Source organism: Haliotis cracherodii, unplaced genomic scaffold (genome assembly GCF_022045235.1).
Source record: "Haliotis cracherodii isolate W230 unplaced genomic scaffold, xgHalCrac1.p SCAF_2, whole genome shotgun sequence".
Lineage (NCBI taxonomy): Eukaryota > Metazoa > Mollusca > Gastropoda > Lepetellida > Haliotidae > Haliotis > Haliotis cracherodii.
Window position 1 is genome coordinate 12,696,091 of NW_027266275.1, and position 16,637 is coordinate 12,712,727.

Genomic DNA, 16,637 nt, shown 5'->3' on the forward strand with positions numbered 1-16,637 from the left:
CCGAGCACCAGGCAGGGTAACAACAAGTTCCATCTTTTAACGCGTTTTGGTATGACGCGGCCGGGGATCGAAACCCAAACCTTCCGCTTTCCGTGCAGACTCTCAAACGAACTAGATCACAGAGGCGTTCTGTTGGTATGAAATAGGCCCTAGCAAAGGGGCGGTTAAAGTGTAGATTGCTAGTTACAATGTCTCCTTAGAATGATTATACCTTGAAAGTTACCATCTAGGAAGAGTCTGCATCACATAAAAGAAATACCAATAAGTGTTGAAAGATCAAGTGAAATAGTAAAATTGACCAGAGACCATATACCGTATATGGTCTCTGATTTGACTGATCGATGTAAAATATGTCCGATGCATTTCCATATTTTGACTTGTGCCATATGCTCCCGTGTTTTGCTTTTTAAATAGAACAATTGACTTGCACTTGCATGTGTTTGTGACTGTAATCACCTTATTGCAAACACCTGGTATAATCCCTATTTCATATGTGATATAGTCGGAATCGTACAATGGATTAAAAGTAGAATATTTCTTATAATTATGGAAATGTTTTTTGTCGCTTTGGTAACATTTGCACATGCGCAGTGTTAGCGATTCTCAATGTTGATTGGTCAGTTGAAGCGATATGACGTCACATTGTCTCTTTGTTGTGAAGAGGCACGGGTGACACACTGAAATTAGGCGCCGCAATTCGTTGTCCAGAGTAGCCTCCCTTTGGCGGGCAAGAACCCTTTGATTTTAGATCCCGGTTCGCCCTGACTATGTTTCTCGGTTTGTTAGCACCAAACCATGGTTCTAGGTTTTAGCAAAGCGGTGGACGCTGGAGGCCTCCAACGCCTACTTGACACGTGATATAACTTAAATAACGTTCAAAGCGGCGTTAAACCCAACTCACTCACTGATTGTTTAGAACATGTGACGTTACCCATTATTTTTTTTGCATCATTTATGACGTTACCCAGTTCTTCACGTCATGACAACTTGAATGTGGATATTGTCACATGACATATCTAACTCATCCACATACCAACTTAACTTGTTTGTCCTTTTGGTTAGGTATACGAAACGACGCTTCGAGTAAGAAATTAAACCATGTATTGATTGTATGCGTATCACAGAGAGTGAGTGAATTGAGTTTAACGGCGCTTTGAACAGTAATCCATTTATATCACGGCGTGTCAGCTTGATGTGGGAAGAAAGCAGGTTTCAGACGTTTACCAATTTGGTGAAACTTACGAGCACGGGTATGGTGCTGACAAACCTAGAAACATAATCGAGAACCACGATTCGAACCCACAATCATAGGTTTCTGGCGTGCCCAAGGGACGCAACTCTGCACAGCGAATCGCGGCGCCTTAGACGACTGGGCCACCCGTGCCCCCTACTAGTGAAGTAGGCCCAATACTAGTATATGAAAGGAAATAACTACAGTCTACATTGTGCCACTCGCGATTATTTATTAACTTGTCAGCTGGTATATTTCAGCCCTTAATTTATCAAATAATCTTGTAGTGTTTAGCATGTTCAGGTGAGTAGTTGGTCCCTATGTTTGGCACAAGCCATCTGGGCTAGTAGAAATATAAAAGGGGTTGCCAGCAATTTCAGTGTTACTTGTTAAGTTGGCCAGTGTAGTTGGCAAACATAAAAACATAATCGGGTCGAACTGGGATTCGAACCCACCATCATATATTGCTTGCGTGCCGAAGGGACGCAACTCTGCACAGCGATGTCTCATTATTATAATATGAGAAACATGAGTTTTATCAGTGAACTTAGCTAGTTCCCCGTCATCATTCCAGGGCCACAATAGCACCATATAGCAATAGTCCCCCTTACACACAAACACCGTACCACTGTGTACTAATGGACGTTAAAAGATGGTACTTGTTGTTACCCTACCTTTTGTTAAGCATGGTATCTCAGTGGAAAGGCCCAAGCAGACAAACACGTGCATGTAGGTCGCATTATGAGTGATAATTTTTTTTAATTGACGTGACGCCCCATTTCAGCTTATAGTATGCTCTTGTTATAGAGTGGGAGCTACCGTACTTTTAACGTTATGTTACGTTATTGGTCTGCCAGAGGTAAAACTGTATGCATATACTCCAGATTATGAAAAAATATATATAAAACATTTCTAGCTATGGTCTATAACCTCGTATTTTGCACTCGCTGCAATATTTCTGGCATAGTGTGATTCATTAAATACTGAGCTTTCTGACTAGTGATATTTTACTGCAGTGAACATAACACTTTATATTTCATTGCAGTGAAAAAAATTTATTGAAAACGGAACTGTTGTCTTTCCAGAGTTACCTCCCCGCAAATTATCTCCTCTTTATCGTCTAGCCCGTACATAAACTGTTGACTTCCTTTTCAAAATACGAGGGATGGCTGAAAAGTTCTAAGCCTAAGTGGGATTGAAACAAATCGGATTGAAACAAACTACTGCCACCAACAAGTACAATCATTTAATGAATCATAGACATAAGAACTGCAACTGTAGTGTTATTATTGTCTTTGTACCAGACCATCTTGTAAAACCTACCCATTGAAATCACCAGAAATTGACAAAACTGGCTATAAGGTAGTCATCAAGTACCTGCAACTGAAAGGGCTAACTCCAACACAGATACATGCTGACATGGTCTCCACTTTAGGGGATGATGCCCCTTCCTTTTCCACTGTAAAGAGGTGGGCTGCGGAATTCAAGCGTGGCAGAGAGAGCCTTGACGATGACCCGCGTCCAGGAAGGCCTTCAACAGCAACCATTCCGGAAAACGTTATGGCTGATTGACGATTGACCACTCGACATATTGCCAGTGTTGTGGGCATCTCTCATGAGAGGGTTGAGCACATTATCACCAACGAGTTGGGAATGACAAAAGTTTCTGCAAGATGGTTGCCAAAGCTCTTGACAGCGGATCAGAAACGTGTCAGATTCCTGACGTCCCGTGACAATTTATGCCGTTTTGAAGCAGATCCCGATGATTTTTTGGCCCGATTTGTAACCATGGATGAGACCTGGATTCATCACTTTCAACCAGAAACCAAAATTCAGTCTTAACAATGGAAGCATCCGGAACCACCAAAATTTCTTCTTGGCCGGCATCCAGGCCTTGCAGCATCGCTGGCAAAAGTGTGTAAACCTGGAAGGGGACTAAGTGGAGAAATAAATGAAAACCATCGACCTTGTACGGGTCTTTCACAGTTAGGCTTAAAACTTTTCAGCCAGCCCTCGTAGTTCCACATTGACATGGAAAAATAATGACAGATGGTCATTCATTATTCTTGCCATTTTTCATTCTCTTGGAAATGTTTCGTTATAAACTGTAAATTTCTCATTAAACTCATCAATCGAGACTGTTCGTTTCGTAAAGCGCCGTTTTTTTATACTTGACCAGCGTGTATTCCCTCGCTTCCAATAACGTAGATATCAAGAATATGTTTGGTTGAAGTTGATTTTGTATGTCATCATATCCAAATGTATGATAAAGAATGTTATTAGTCGCATTTACGTGGGGTGGTTAAACGTCCTTGCGTGTTAGGTAGGGAAAATTTACGTTCAAAGGTTTTACATTTGAAATGAAGTAATTAAATTTTCCGGTAGATAAGGTTATAATCAATAGTATATTTAGGAGATACACATACTGTGTTTTCAATGTAGAGCTAGGTTACCTGTAGATTTAACCCTGCTAAATTGAATTTGGAACCGAACGCGCAGCGTGAGGTTTCAAATGTTAAATTTACCATGACTAAATAAAACGCGAACTCTTTGGTGTTAGCAAATATACTGAGTGAAGCGGCATGGGTTGAGTTCAGTGTTTTGAGTGGGTTATCGATCTGAATTACGGAATCACCCAACAAAATATGGTGCTGTATATACTCAAGCAGTTTGTTTACACCGTAATACTTCACTCGAACACATGACAGGCATTGAAAGCATATAAGCACGGCAACTTGGTAAGCTTACATGAGGTTGGCATCCCTAAAGAAAACAAAGCAAGGTTTGCAAGGTTCTCGCTCTACATCGCGCATCACCATTATGACGTCATATCGCTCATCGTGACGCAAAAAATATGTCGTATATAGAAAAGCGCCAAAATTTCAAGCTCTCTGTTGTCTCCAAAACGTAAATACATTCCCTTTGTTGATTTCTGTCGCGTTTTTCTGCACGAAATGTATTGCCCCACATCCTTTGAATATTGCAATAACCGCATCTGTGCATTTTGTAACCTGTAATGGTAGATATAGTTATTTAAATATGCCTACCGACAATGACTGAATATAGTACTATTCTATGAATATTAGCTTCCGCGGTGATGCGGCCGTCAAACCAGCTGTTTCAATCAGAGGGGGTTTATTGTGATTTAATAGCCTCTGATTGACCAATCAGAATCGAGTAAATTCCAAATTCATGGTAGAATAAATGTTTCTCTCATCTCGTGCCCACTACAATACTATAATAACGAATAACATAGTCTTTTCATTCACTTTCAGATATACCTTGATGAAAGTCATGTCCAGACATTTGACCGGACAGTTCAGGACATGAATCCCACACATGTTTCCATCACTAGTGACGTCATACTCCACAAACTCACGATCACACCAGTGATCTAGTAATATTGCTGCAGATATTAGAGACCTGTATCGCATAAACATAATTATAACACATACATCGACAAAACGCTTAATATTATCACATGAATACTCAACTAAATTGTACACAACATCAAGTTGTCAAGCGACTCCCACACCGTGGATTATTCCAATCATCTACAAACCACTGCGTCCGTGCCACACCAACCACAAAGACGGCAAATTGTCAAGCAACTCCCACACCGCGGGTTACTCCAATCATCCACAAACCACTGTGTCCGTGCCACACCAGCCACAGACACGACAAATTGTCAAGCAACTCCCACACCGCGGGTTACTCCAATCATCCACAAACCTCTGTGTCCGTGCCACACCTGCCACACAGACGGCAAATTGTCAAGCGACTCCCACACCGCGGGTTACTCCAATCATCCACAAACCACTGTGTCCGTGCCACACCAACCACAAAGACGGCAAATTGTCAAGCAACTCCCACACCGCGGGTTACTCCAATCATCCACAAACCACTGTGTCCGTGCAACACCAGTCACACAGACGGCAAATTGTCAAGCAACTCCCACACCGCGGGTTACTCCAATCATCCCAAACCACTCTTTCCGTGCCACATAAACCACAAAGATGGCAAATTGTCAAGCGACTCCCACACCGCGGGTTACTCCAATCATCCACAAACCACTGTGTCCGTGCCTCACCAACCACAAAGACGGCAAATTGTCAAGCAACTCCCACACCGCGGGTTACTCAAATCATCCACAAACCGCTGTGTCCGTGCCACACCAACCACAGACACGACAACTTGTCAACCAACTCCCACACTGCGGGTTACTCCAAACATGCACAAACCACTGTGTCCGTGCAACACCAGCCACAGACACGACAAATTGTCAAGCGACTCCCACACCGCGGGTTACTCCAATCATCCACAAACCACTGTGTCCGTGCAACACCAGCCACAGACACGACAAATTGTCAACCAACTTCCACACCGCGGGTTACTCCAATTATTCACAAACCACTGTTTCCGTGCAACACCAACCACAGACACGACAAATTGTCAACCAACTCCCACACCGTGGGTTACTCCAATCATCCACAAACCACTGTTTCCGTGCAACACCAACCACAGACACGACAAATTGTCAACCAACTCCCACACCGCGGGTTACTCCAATCATCCACCAACCACTGTGTCCGTGCCACACCAGCCACAGACACGACAAATCCGAGTCGGTCAATGGCGCCCAGGAAATTATGCCTGTCACTGTCTGCAGGAATGCGCAATCTTTAAAACGTTACATAACCATACCTTCTGTTGCTCAACGAAGGGCATTTTGCAACATACGACAGTCAAACAACACGACCGCTTTTGCCCTTCCTCCGGCATATTCGTCCCACGGCGACGCCATTTTTACGTCGCGTCACCTCGCATCTAGCCGTCGATTCACGTCAGTTTTCAAGTGTTCGATATCCTATAGAACAGTCAACTCTGTTAGCACTCCAATCCATGGCTTGCATTCTCTTCTAACATTAGTGGTGGAAACATAAGTTTCAACTCTTATAACGGTCTGACATAAGCAGAGATTGCAGAACATGTATCATTCATTCTGCAATTACACAGTGTCCTCTGGAGTCACGGGTGGCAAATTTTTAAGACGTCTAAGGCGCCGCGATTCGCTGTGCAGAGATGCGTCCCTTGGGCACGCCAGAAACCTATGATTGGGGGTTCGGTCCCGGTTCGCCCTGATTATGTTTCAAGGTTTGTCAGCTACATACTCGTGTTCGTGGGTTTCACCGATGTGGTAAACGTCTAAGATACGAATCACTTCGGCTTTCTTTACACATTAATCTGACAAGCCGCGTTATATACTGTTAAAAGCGACGTTAAACCCAACTCACTCGCTCACTCTCCTCAGTTCAACTTGAAACCAGCAGGCAGAGGTGTGCTGTTGGAGATTTTACGATTGTTTCCTGAACCTGTTCATTTCTCGCTACATGTACAATACGTCCCACGGTTAATTAAACGTGGGGTGAGATAAAACAGAGTGCTACGCTCACGATTATTGCACCCAACAACATACTGACTCCAAGTCGACCAATCCTTGTTTTATCCCATTAATGCCGAGCCATCTTTTAACATCCTTGGTGTGACGTGGCCTTGTATCATACCACCGACCTTCCGCCGCCCAGTCAGACAATCTATCCACTGGACCAGGGAGGTGGTAGAGTGAATTAAAATGTCTACTGGCTAAGTGTGAGTGAGTTTGGTTTTACGCCGCTTTTAGCACTATTCCAGCAATATCACGGTGGTGAACACCAGAAATGGGCTTTGATAACATCTTGAATAACATATATAATACAAATCAAGTGTAAAAATGTTATTTGCTGAATCCTGCAAGACTGGAACATTTTAAATACGTTTTCTCCCTTGTGGATCATGATTATTATTATCATTATCATGAGTTCATTTGTATCGTTCTATATAATAAACTTATTTATAACTTATATTAAAGAAATTATTGTGATCATGTTGATGTCGATTGTATTGTGATTTTTAGATTTTTAGATGCACCTTACTTAAAACTTTCTCTGACTTTCAAGACTTAAAAGGTACGGATGCTTAATTGGGCTGAAATTGGACGCCAAATGCTTTCTAAAAGATATAAATATTTATGAACGTAAAATTTAACTTTTGTCTTGTATTGTGTTTTCAAAGGTTATGGTGAAATGTCTGGTAATTTATATTCCAGAGATATACAGCCGTTTGAAATTGGACGATTTCTTTTCGACTTCAATAAGCTTTTAACATCATCAATCTACTCTGGCCTGTCGAGACAAGTGGGTCGTGGTGTGCACAGTTTGTAGATTAATCAATATTTGATGTCACATATTCCTTACCAACATAACTTTTTGTAATTGTCAGTGATCAGTGTATTTGTAGGATCACAATAAAGTTGGTTGTGAGTATGTACTGGTTAACATTGCAATATATTCAACAAATATCAATTTTATTTCACAAACAATAACACCGACTTGCTGGATACCGACGTAAAGATCTGCCATGCACTGTATACTTCGTCAGGTTCATAATCAGATCACTTCAACACATGAAGGGTATGAAACACTTACCACAATAGGACCAATCAACTTGACAATGTCGAGTCCCATGTAATGTTACGTTGTGCCCTAATCCTATAAACCTGGGTTGTACTCTGAATGCTAACTCGAGGATTAATGTGAACCAGCCATACGGTAATATATACACTGTATGTAAAAAAGACAGAGGATATTGATTTTGGCTAATCTTGGCAAACAGAATATCTATTTTGTCAAGTGGCAAATACCTGTTTTGCCAGATCATGAGTTAGGATAAACCTGTCATTTGACAAGTTGAACAAAATAGTACCGTTATCTCAGGCTTCGATCCTCATCCGTGCAAGCGGGAAACGATGGAGCCTATGTCATCGTGACAATCACCTAGATTGTAGATATATTCACTGACGTCATTATGCATTATTCCCCTCTTGCGTAATAGTGACGTCATTGAAAGTGTTTTTTCAATGTGTTCTGTGCATCTGTCTAACTATTCAGAAATGAACTGCTTACGGTGTACCAATGTGGGGAATCGAACCCGGGCCTTCAACCTGACAAGCGAACGCGTTACCAACAAGGCTATCCCACCGGCACATAAAAGTTCAGGGGAAGAAGTGTGTTTCTCTCTCTCTCTCTCTCTCTCTCTCTCTCTCTCTCTCTCTCTCCCTCTCTCTCTCTCTCTGTGTGTAGTATAGTGACGAAATGTCGATATTATCACACATTATGATTTACAATGACATTAGTCATTCAAACTGAATCAATACTAAACGAACAGCAAGCAAATGGCTGACGACACGTCTCTCTCTCTCTCTCTCTCTCTCTCTCTCTCTCTCTCTCTCTGTAGTATAGTGACGAAATGTTAACAGATATTATCACACATTATGTCTTACAAGACATTAGTCAATTAAAAATGAATCAATACTAAACAAACAGCAAGCACATGGCTGACGACACGTCTCTCTCTCTCTCTCTCTCTCTCTCTCTCTCTCTCTCTCTCTCTGTAGTATAGTGACGAAATGTTAACAGATATTATCACACATTATGTCTTACAAGACATTAGTCAATCAAAAATGAATCAATACTAAACAAACAGCAAGCACATGGCTGACGACACGTCTCTCTCTCTCTCTCTCTCTCTCTCTCTCTCTCTCTCTCTCTGTAGTATAGTGACGAAATGTTAACAGATATTATCACACATTATGTCTTACAAGACATTAGTCAATCAAAAATGAATCAATACTAAACAAACAGCAAGCACATGGCTGACGACACGTCTCTCTCTCTCTCTCTCTCTCTCTCTCTCTCTCTCTCTCTCTCTCTCTCTCTCTCTCTCTGTAGTATAGTGACGAAATGTTAACAGATATTATCACACATTATGTCTTACAAGACATTAGTCAATCAAAAATGAATCAATACTAAACAAACAGCAAGCACATGGCTGACGACACGTCTCTCTCTCTCTCTCTCTCTCTCTCTCTCTCTCTCTCTCTCTCTCTCTCTCTGTAGTATAGTGACGAAATGTTAACAGATATTATCACACATTATGTCTTACAAGACATTAGTCAATCAAAAATGAATCAATACTAAACAAACAGCAAGCACATGGCTGACGACACGTCTCTCTCTCTCTCTCTCTCTCTCTCTCTCTCTCTCTCTCTCTCTCTCTCTCTCTCTCTCTGTAGTATAGTGACGAAATGTTAACAGATATTATCACACATTATGTCTTACAAGACATTAGTCAATCAAAAATGAATCAATACTAAACAAACAGCAAGCACATGGCTGACGACACGTCTCTCTCTCTCTCTCTCTCTCTCTCTCTCTCTCTCTCTCTCTCTCTCTCTCTCTCTCTGTAGTATAGTGACGAAATGTTAACAGATATTATCACACATTATGTCTTACAAGACATTAGTCAATCAAAAATGAATCAATACTAAACAAACAGCAAGCACATGGCTGACGACACGTCTCTCTCTCTCTCTCTCTCTCTCTCTCTCTCTCTCTCTCTCTCTCTGTAGTATAGTGACGAAATGTTAACAGATATTATCACACATTATGTCTTACAAGACATTAGTCAATCAAAAATGAATCAATACTAAACAAACAGCAAGCAAATGGCTGACGACACGTCTCTCTCTCTCTCTCTCTCTCTCTCTCTGTGTAGTATAGTGACGAAATGTCGATATTATCACACATTATGTCTTACAAGACATTAGTCAATCAAAAATGAATCAATACTAAACAAACAGCAAGCACATGGCTGACGACACGTCTACGTAGGGCGCATTCACACCAGTGGTGCATAATACAGCCTTTCATAGCAGCTGGCCTTACCTACTAATCTACTTTGTATTCAGCACAGGACTTAAGTCAGATTATTGACTGAAGCCCCTACCCTGAGACCTATATATGCCGTTTCAGCATGGGTAGATTCCCTTGTTGTCGCTACCCTAGACAGACCTGGTGCTAGCTGAACGCAGTGTTGCAGGAACCTGTGACTTGAAACGTCATATCAATTATTCAGACAATAACTGGCGTTTCTAAGGGAAGCAACAACGTTCGGTCGGAACGGTCTTGTTATCAGAGGCCTCTAGGGTCATCTCACTATATGTACGTTGATACAGCATACGTCTACGGATTGGTTGTGAGGCCCTAGGTAGAAGATTACAGCACAGAGGACCGATCTAGTGGCGAGTAGGGTATTTGTGAGATTACTCACTACACAAGTAACCCAGGAAGGTGAGTGCTTGATCGGAGAATAATAATGTTGTGGATTGTAATGAGTTAATACTTGGCAGTGTACTTCATGTTTCAATTGTTATTTTATATAAACTGAAAAATCACTACTAACACATTGAATTTTATTCTTTGTTTCTAAACGAAAAGAGCGCTAAACATGTAATCAGTTCCCTCTGTTGTGTATGTATTAATCAAATTGTTGAATTTATTGCATATATTCCAACAATATGATTACTAAATAAATACAGAACGTGTTTATTGAACAGAACAAAATCTAAACTCATTTATATCACAGTGTCTACCTTCGTGCAGTATTCTTTTTGAACAGTGCATATCGAAATATACTACTAATGTTTCAATTATGAGTCACATCCGTGAATGAGAGTGATAGTTGTTTTATGCCGTATAAGCGATGTGCAGCTACATCATGTGCGGTCAATACAATCTGGCAATCGAGCCAGACACACCTCCAGTTGATACTTTGAACAACACCTCATGAGTCGAGTACGATACCACACAATCAGTCAGGTCACCATCGGTCAGGTCACAATCGGTCAGGTCACAATCAGTCAGGTCACAATCAGTCAGGTCACAATCGGTTGGTCACAATCAGTCAGCTCACAATCAGGTCACAATCAGTCGGTCACAATCAGTCGGTCACAATCAGTCAGGTCACAATCAGTCTGGTCACAATCAGTCGGTCACAATCAGTCTGGTCACAATCAGTCGGTCACAATCAGTCGGTCACAATCAGTCAGGTCACAATCAGTCGGTCACAATCAGTCAGGTCACAATCAGTCGGATCACAATCAGTCAGGTCACAATCAGTCGGGTCACAATCAGTCGGGTCACAATCAGTCGGGTCACAATCAGTCAGGTCACAATCAGTCAGGTCACCATCGGTCAGGTCACAATCGGTCAGGTCACAATCAGTCAGGTCACAATCAGTCAGGTCACAATCGGTTGGTCACAATCAGTCAGCTCACAATCAGGTCACAATCAGTCGGTCACAATCAGTCGGGTCACAATCAGTCGGGTCACAATCAGTCAGGTCACAATCAGTCGGGTCACAATCAGTCGGGTCACAATCAGTCAGGTCACAAACAGTCGGTCACAATCAGCTTACAATCAGCTTACAATCAGATCAGTCAGGTCACAATCAGTCAGGTCACAATCAGTCAGGTCAGAATCAGTCGGGTCACAATCAGTCATGTCACAATCAGTCGGGTCACAATCAGTCAGGTCACAATCAGTCAGGTCACAATCAGTCAGGTCACAATCAGTCACAATCACTCAGGTCACAATCAGTCGGGTCACAATCAGTCGGGTCACAATCAGTCGGGTCACAATCAGTCAGGTCACAATCAGTCGGGTCACAATCAGTCGGGTCACAATCAGTCAGGTCACAAACAGTCGGTCACAATCAGCTTACAATCAGCTTACAATCAGATCAGTCAGGTCACAATCAGTCAGGTCACAATCAGTCAGGTCAGAATCAGTCGGGTCACAATCAGTCATGTCACAATCAGTCGGGTCACAATCAGTCAGGTCACAATCAGTCAGGCTACCACCCGTCCTTCATCTTAGTCAACTCGTACATATATGATAATCATGGGGTACTGGGACATATGCCGCCCCGGACTGCCCACGGTGGTGAGACATAAGACGCATTCACGTGTCTAATCAAGCGTGAAAGAAGGAATTATTATTACACTCAACATCAACCTGACAACAATCGCCGACATATTAGACAGCCTTTATTTTTCGCGAGTTAATGTGTGGACCATATAATAACATGGCCCAAGAAAATACATAAGCTTTGCTTCGACGCAATACGCGATTTGACGACATTCATAGGGTTTGTTATCTATACCCCTCACCAGTCACTGACATTCGACGCATAGGTGTATTCTATTATTGATGTCGCGCTATCTGTAGGGTGTAAAGCAATCGATATATAGACAAAGGATTCAGTACAGCGTACAGGTAACAGTTCCTGCGTTGGTATTCGGGCGTATGTATATATATGTTTCATATGGCGTTAAGGTAAAGTGCATGTATAATAAGGTAATTACATTTATTTATCATAATTGACGCATTACCACAGGTGTGTTTCTGTGAGTGCATTTCGGATCTTGAAGCGCAAGGTAAGTTAGGTTATTGTTTCACTCGAGTACATTTCGCTGACTTGGGGATTTTTCTGTTATCGCTATTAGTGGGTGAGTAAGAGTCACAAACACATGCGAAGGCATGTCAAGTTTTCACATGAACAAATAAGGGAACAAAAGGTACAAGTCAAAATAGGAATCGCATCGGAGATATTTTTGCATCAAAGTTTGAAATGTCCTCCCCACGTCCAGAACAACACCTTTTTCTGTACTTTACTAAGAAAGAGTTATCCCAAATATAACATTTGCTACATTTGACCACTTTCTAAATGGCACTGTGTATTTAAACCTTTTGAAAGCTTTACTAAGGCCTTGAGTGTAATATCATGTCAGCACATTGTACATACTATGTATACTGTACGTACATGCATGAAAAATGTAACAACGTAACATACTCTGTTGGGCATACATGTACATGCTCGTCACCAAAGCGTATTGGGAATCAACAAACATAAAGGACGTCATATTATTCGGGTCATTTAAGAGAATTGTTTGATAGCTATTACTTAGAGGTTGACGGATGACAAGGTAGACGCAATTTTATGGATAACAGCTTCTTTAATACTGTGAAAAGCCACGTTTCGGTATAGACCCTTATACCGTTGTCAAGCAAGACTGAATGAGGGACATTGTACAGAATATATATAGTGGGTGGAGGATTAACAGTAACAACAATACATGAGTGGGATAACATTGGTAGGTGTTGACAACAAAGGGATAACGCTTTCATAACACGGTGGACAGAGAACACATGGGTGGAAGCCAAAAGGGACATGAAGCCAATAAACAGGATACAGCTGAAATATCTGGAGGTAACGTTATGCTGCGAGTATTGATGATATTCCTATGTTCCAGCGAACACCATCATGGCCGGGAGACCAGCGAGTGTGGGTCCCGACTCATCAAGCGGTTCCACCATAAACCTCCCTTCCCTCAACGTTAGCAAACTAACGCCGCACCCAGAGGAGTGGACACTGCCCCACGAGTGGAACATTGAGAAGAGGGAGGTGTTCCAGGTAGTGCATCTATCCTCTACACACATTCGTGCAGCAAGACAGCAACCCTGACTTGGTTGATGCGTGTCATCGTATCCCATTTGCGTAGATCGATGCTCATGACGTCAATACATATTAGTGTGGCATTAAACAAACAAACGAAAACAAGTGATGACTTAACGCTTATCTGATCGAGTTAGTGCGTGTGTGTCTGTATGTGTCCATCTGTGTGTGTGTGTGTGTCTGTGTGTGTGTGTGTGTGTGTGTGTGTGTCTCTCTCTCTCTCTCTCTCTCTCTGTGGCGGCGGTCGGCTAGCCTCGTGGTTAAAGCGTTCGCTCGTCTTGTGTGTCTGTGTGTGAGTGTGTGTGTGTGTCTGTTTGTGTATGTGTCTGTGTGTCTCTGTGAACATACCCTGACAGCTTGGTCGTTGTTCATCAACACCGGGTTTGTCTCTATTGTATAATTACGAATGCTGTTTTCATTAAGTAATCCAGTCAACATGGTTGTTCACCATATATTTGACATATGTTGTTTTACGTCGCAATGTTCAAGCTTTGTCACGGCTATACACTCGGGTCGGGGTCAGGCCAGTGCTTGATATTATGAGCACAGTCCCACGCTATCAGGATGTGATAACCACCCGATCAACGTTTGGAGTTTTGTTCTAATCCTGGTCCATGTGTGATGTATACGAGATTATTGTCTGATTGGCACATACACACACGCTATGCAACAGTAACCTCGGCGAAGGTGTTTTTTCACGAGGATATAGTCGTACACATATTCTGTTCTATTCTACTTCAGAACTGGAAGATGGATGTCCAAAACCAAATAGCAAACATCGCGACGTCTTTGGTAAGTGATGACACGTCATGGTAGATGTTTGAATGCCAACAGAATAGTCAGACCTGGGTCTTCATGCTGATTTACTGAAACTGACTTAACATTTAAACTGTCTCGCGTGTTTGATTGTTAAGACGGAGCAAATAAAACAAACCGTCGCTTCATATGCATGCCTCCATGGTCTAGTGGGTGGAGTAAATGCGGGGGATTTGAAGGTCGGTGGTTCGATTCCCGGTAGCGTCATACCAATACACGTTAAAAGATAGTACTTGTTAACTTGCTTTGCGCTCTGAATTAAGGGCCTCAAACAAGGACTGGACGGCTCCGAGTTAGTATAGTGTGTCTGATTGGGGTATCCATATTAAACGTCTTGTGGTAGAGCGTCTGCCCGGAGAGCAGAAGGTCCGGGGTTCGATCCCCGGCCGCGTCATACCAAAAGACGTTAAAAGATCGTACTTGTTGTTACTCTGTCTGGCGCTCGGCTTTAAGGGGCTAAAACAAGGACTGGTCGGCTCGAAGTCAGTATACTGTGTCTGAGTGGGGTATTCTTGTTAAACTGCGGCATGGTATCTCAGTGAGCTAGCACTAGAAATCGGCATCAGTCCGGCCTAGTACAAGCAGCAACAAGCACGTGTACATGCATGCCACTTGCACGTTAAACCCTATTTCACCTCACCTACTATGCATGATATTGTACATGCCTAAGTATTTGTAATAATATAGGCGGTGCGGTGTAAACAAAAGTATTGTATCAATAGTCAAAATGTTACACAATGATCAGAACTATCAGATTCAAACTGTCTAAAAAAATCTATTTTCGTGGATAGTTAGGCAAAGAAAGTATAACGTGTAACGTCCAGTTAACGATGAGTCTGGTATGGTCGTCACTGTATAATTACATACTTTCTTTGCATATCGATTTATTTCAGGCAATATACAATTGACAGCTAATCATTGATTACATTTGCCCTTTACGCAGTGGAATCTGTTTCGGCAGAAAATCTAGACTGGTTATTCTCTTGCATTGACAATTTATATTTACATCACATGTATATACTTACAGGACAAATCCTTGCAACATTTCCCACATCCTGAAGTAGGACCAGGGCTGGACTATCAAGATGAAATAGAAAAGGCCCAGATGGAGAAAGTGAAACAAGAACGAGAGAGACAGGCCGGGAACACCCTGTTGTATGGACTCGCGAGAACTGCGTGTGCCGAGAGACGATAGTACCAAGTTGAGGAAAATAGCTGATAGATATGAACAGTGCATCCTTCATACGAGTTGGGTTTCCTCCTTGTTATACTGTTATAGTGCACTATTTCTCTAGTATTACTTAAAATAAATTTGATACTTGATAAAATATCATATGTAAATATGTTCAACATATTTAGGCTATTTTCTGTTATTCAAAATGGTTAACTTTGGCAAAACTGGGTAACAATTTTGAAATATGGAAAATACCAAAAAAATCCTAACTAAACAATTATGAATAACAGAAAATAGAAAATAGCCCCAATGTTAAGAATATTAACATATGATATCTCATCAAACATCAAAATTTATTTTAAGGAATAGTCGAGCACATGGTGCACTGAATCAATATTGCTGTCTTAAGTATATAGTGACAAGGGTATCATCTTTGTATTATGTTTGTCGTGCATACACTGAACCTCTATTAACTCGCGATCAAAATGTACCGTCCAGACAGGATCTGTATCTATAACAGTATGGTCAAATATCTCTCCATGGTACAAAACGTAGAGGTTAAGTGGATTTAGCAGAACAAGCATGATGATTCTGTAGGTGTAAATACATACTATACTAATCTAATTTACGTGTCTGGTAGAAATGTATGTATACATACATGTATGTCTCACAGACTCGATTTGTACACAGGTTCACAGACTGGGGCTCCTTTCATTGAACATGTGGTTGCTAGTTTCCAACAAAAAATATATGTTCATAGACTTACCGTTAGTCTAATGTATATCCTCTTTCCATAGAAGCTGAACGAATAACCGAAAGCAGCAATGCAGTCTTTGTGGTTTGCTTAATCTGCAAAAATAATACTCCCATAATGCAGATTTACAACACTGAGTAAAATAAAACTTCGAGAAAGATCGTATTGGTTAATGGTTTTGTGTCTGATTGGATGACGTTGGAATATGT

At 41.6% G+C, this 16,637-nt stretch overlaps 1 protein-coding gene across 2 annotated transcripts; it reads left to right on the forward strand.

The window, feature by feature from the left end:
• The first annotated feature begins 10,276 nt into the window (after nucleotides 1-10,276).
• Nucleotides 10,277-16,337, forward strand: LOC139468799 (uncharacterized). Of its 2 annotated transcripts, none has more exons than XM_071250936.1 (4): nucleotides 10,277-10,458; nucleotides 13,482-13,642; nucleotides 14,426-14,476; nucleotides 15,528-16,337. In XM_071250936.1, the coding sequence occupies exons 2-4, from the start codon at nucleotides 13,493-13,495 to the stop codon at nucleotides 15,693-15,695; spliced, it is 369 nt and encodes a 122-aa protein (XP_071107037.1). In that variant the 5' UTR covers nucleotides 10,277-10,458; nucleotides 13,482-13,492; the 3' UTR covers nucleotides 15,696-16,337. The 2 variants fall into 2 exon arrangements, with proteins under 2 accessions (XP_071107037.1, XP_071107038.1); XM_071250937.1 differs by lacking the exon at nucleotides 10,277-10,458 and adding an exon at nucleotides 12,576-12,605.
• Nucleotides 16,338-16,637: the final 300 nt, after the last annotated feature.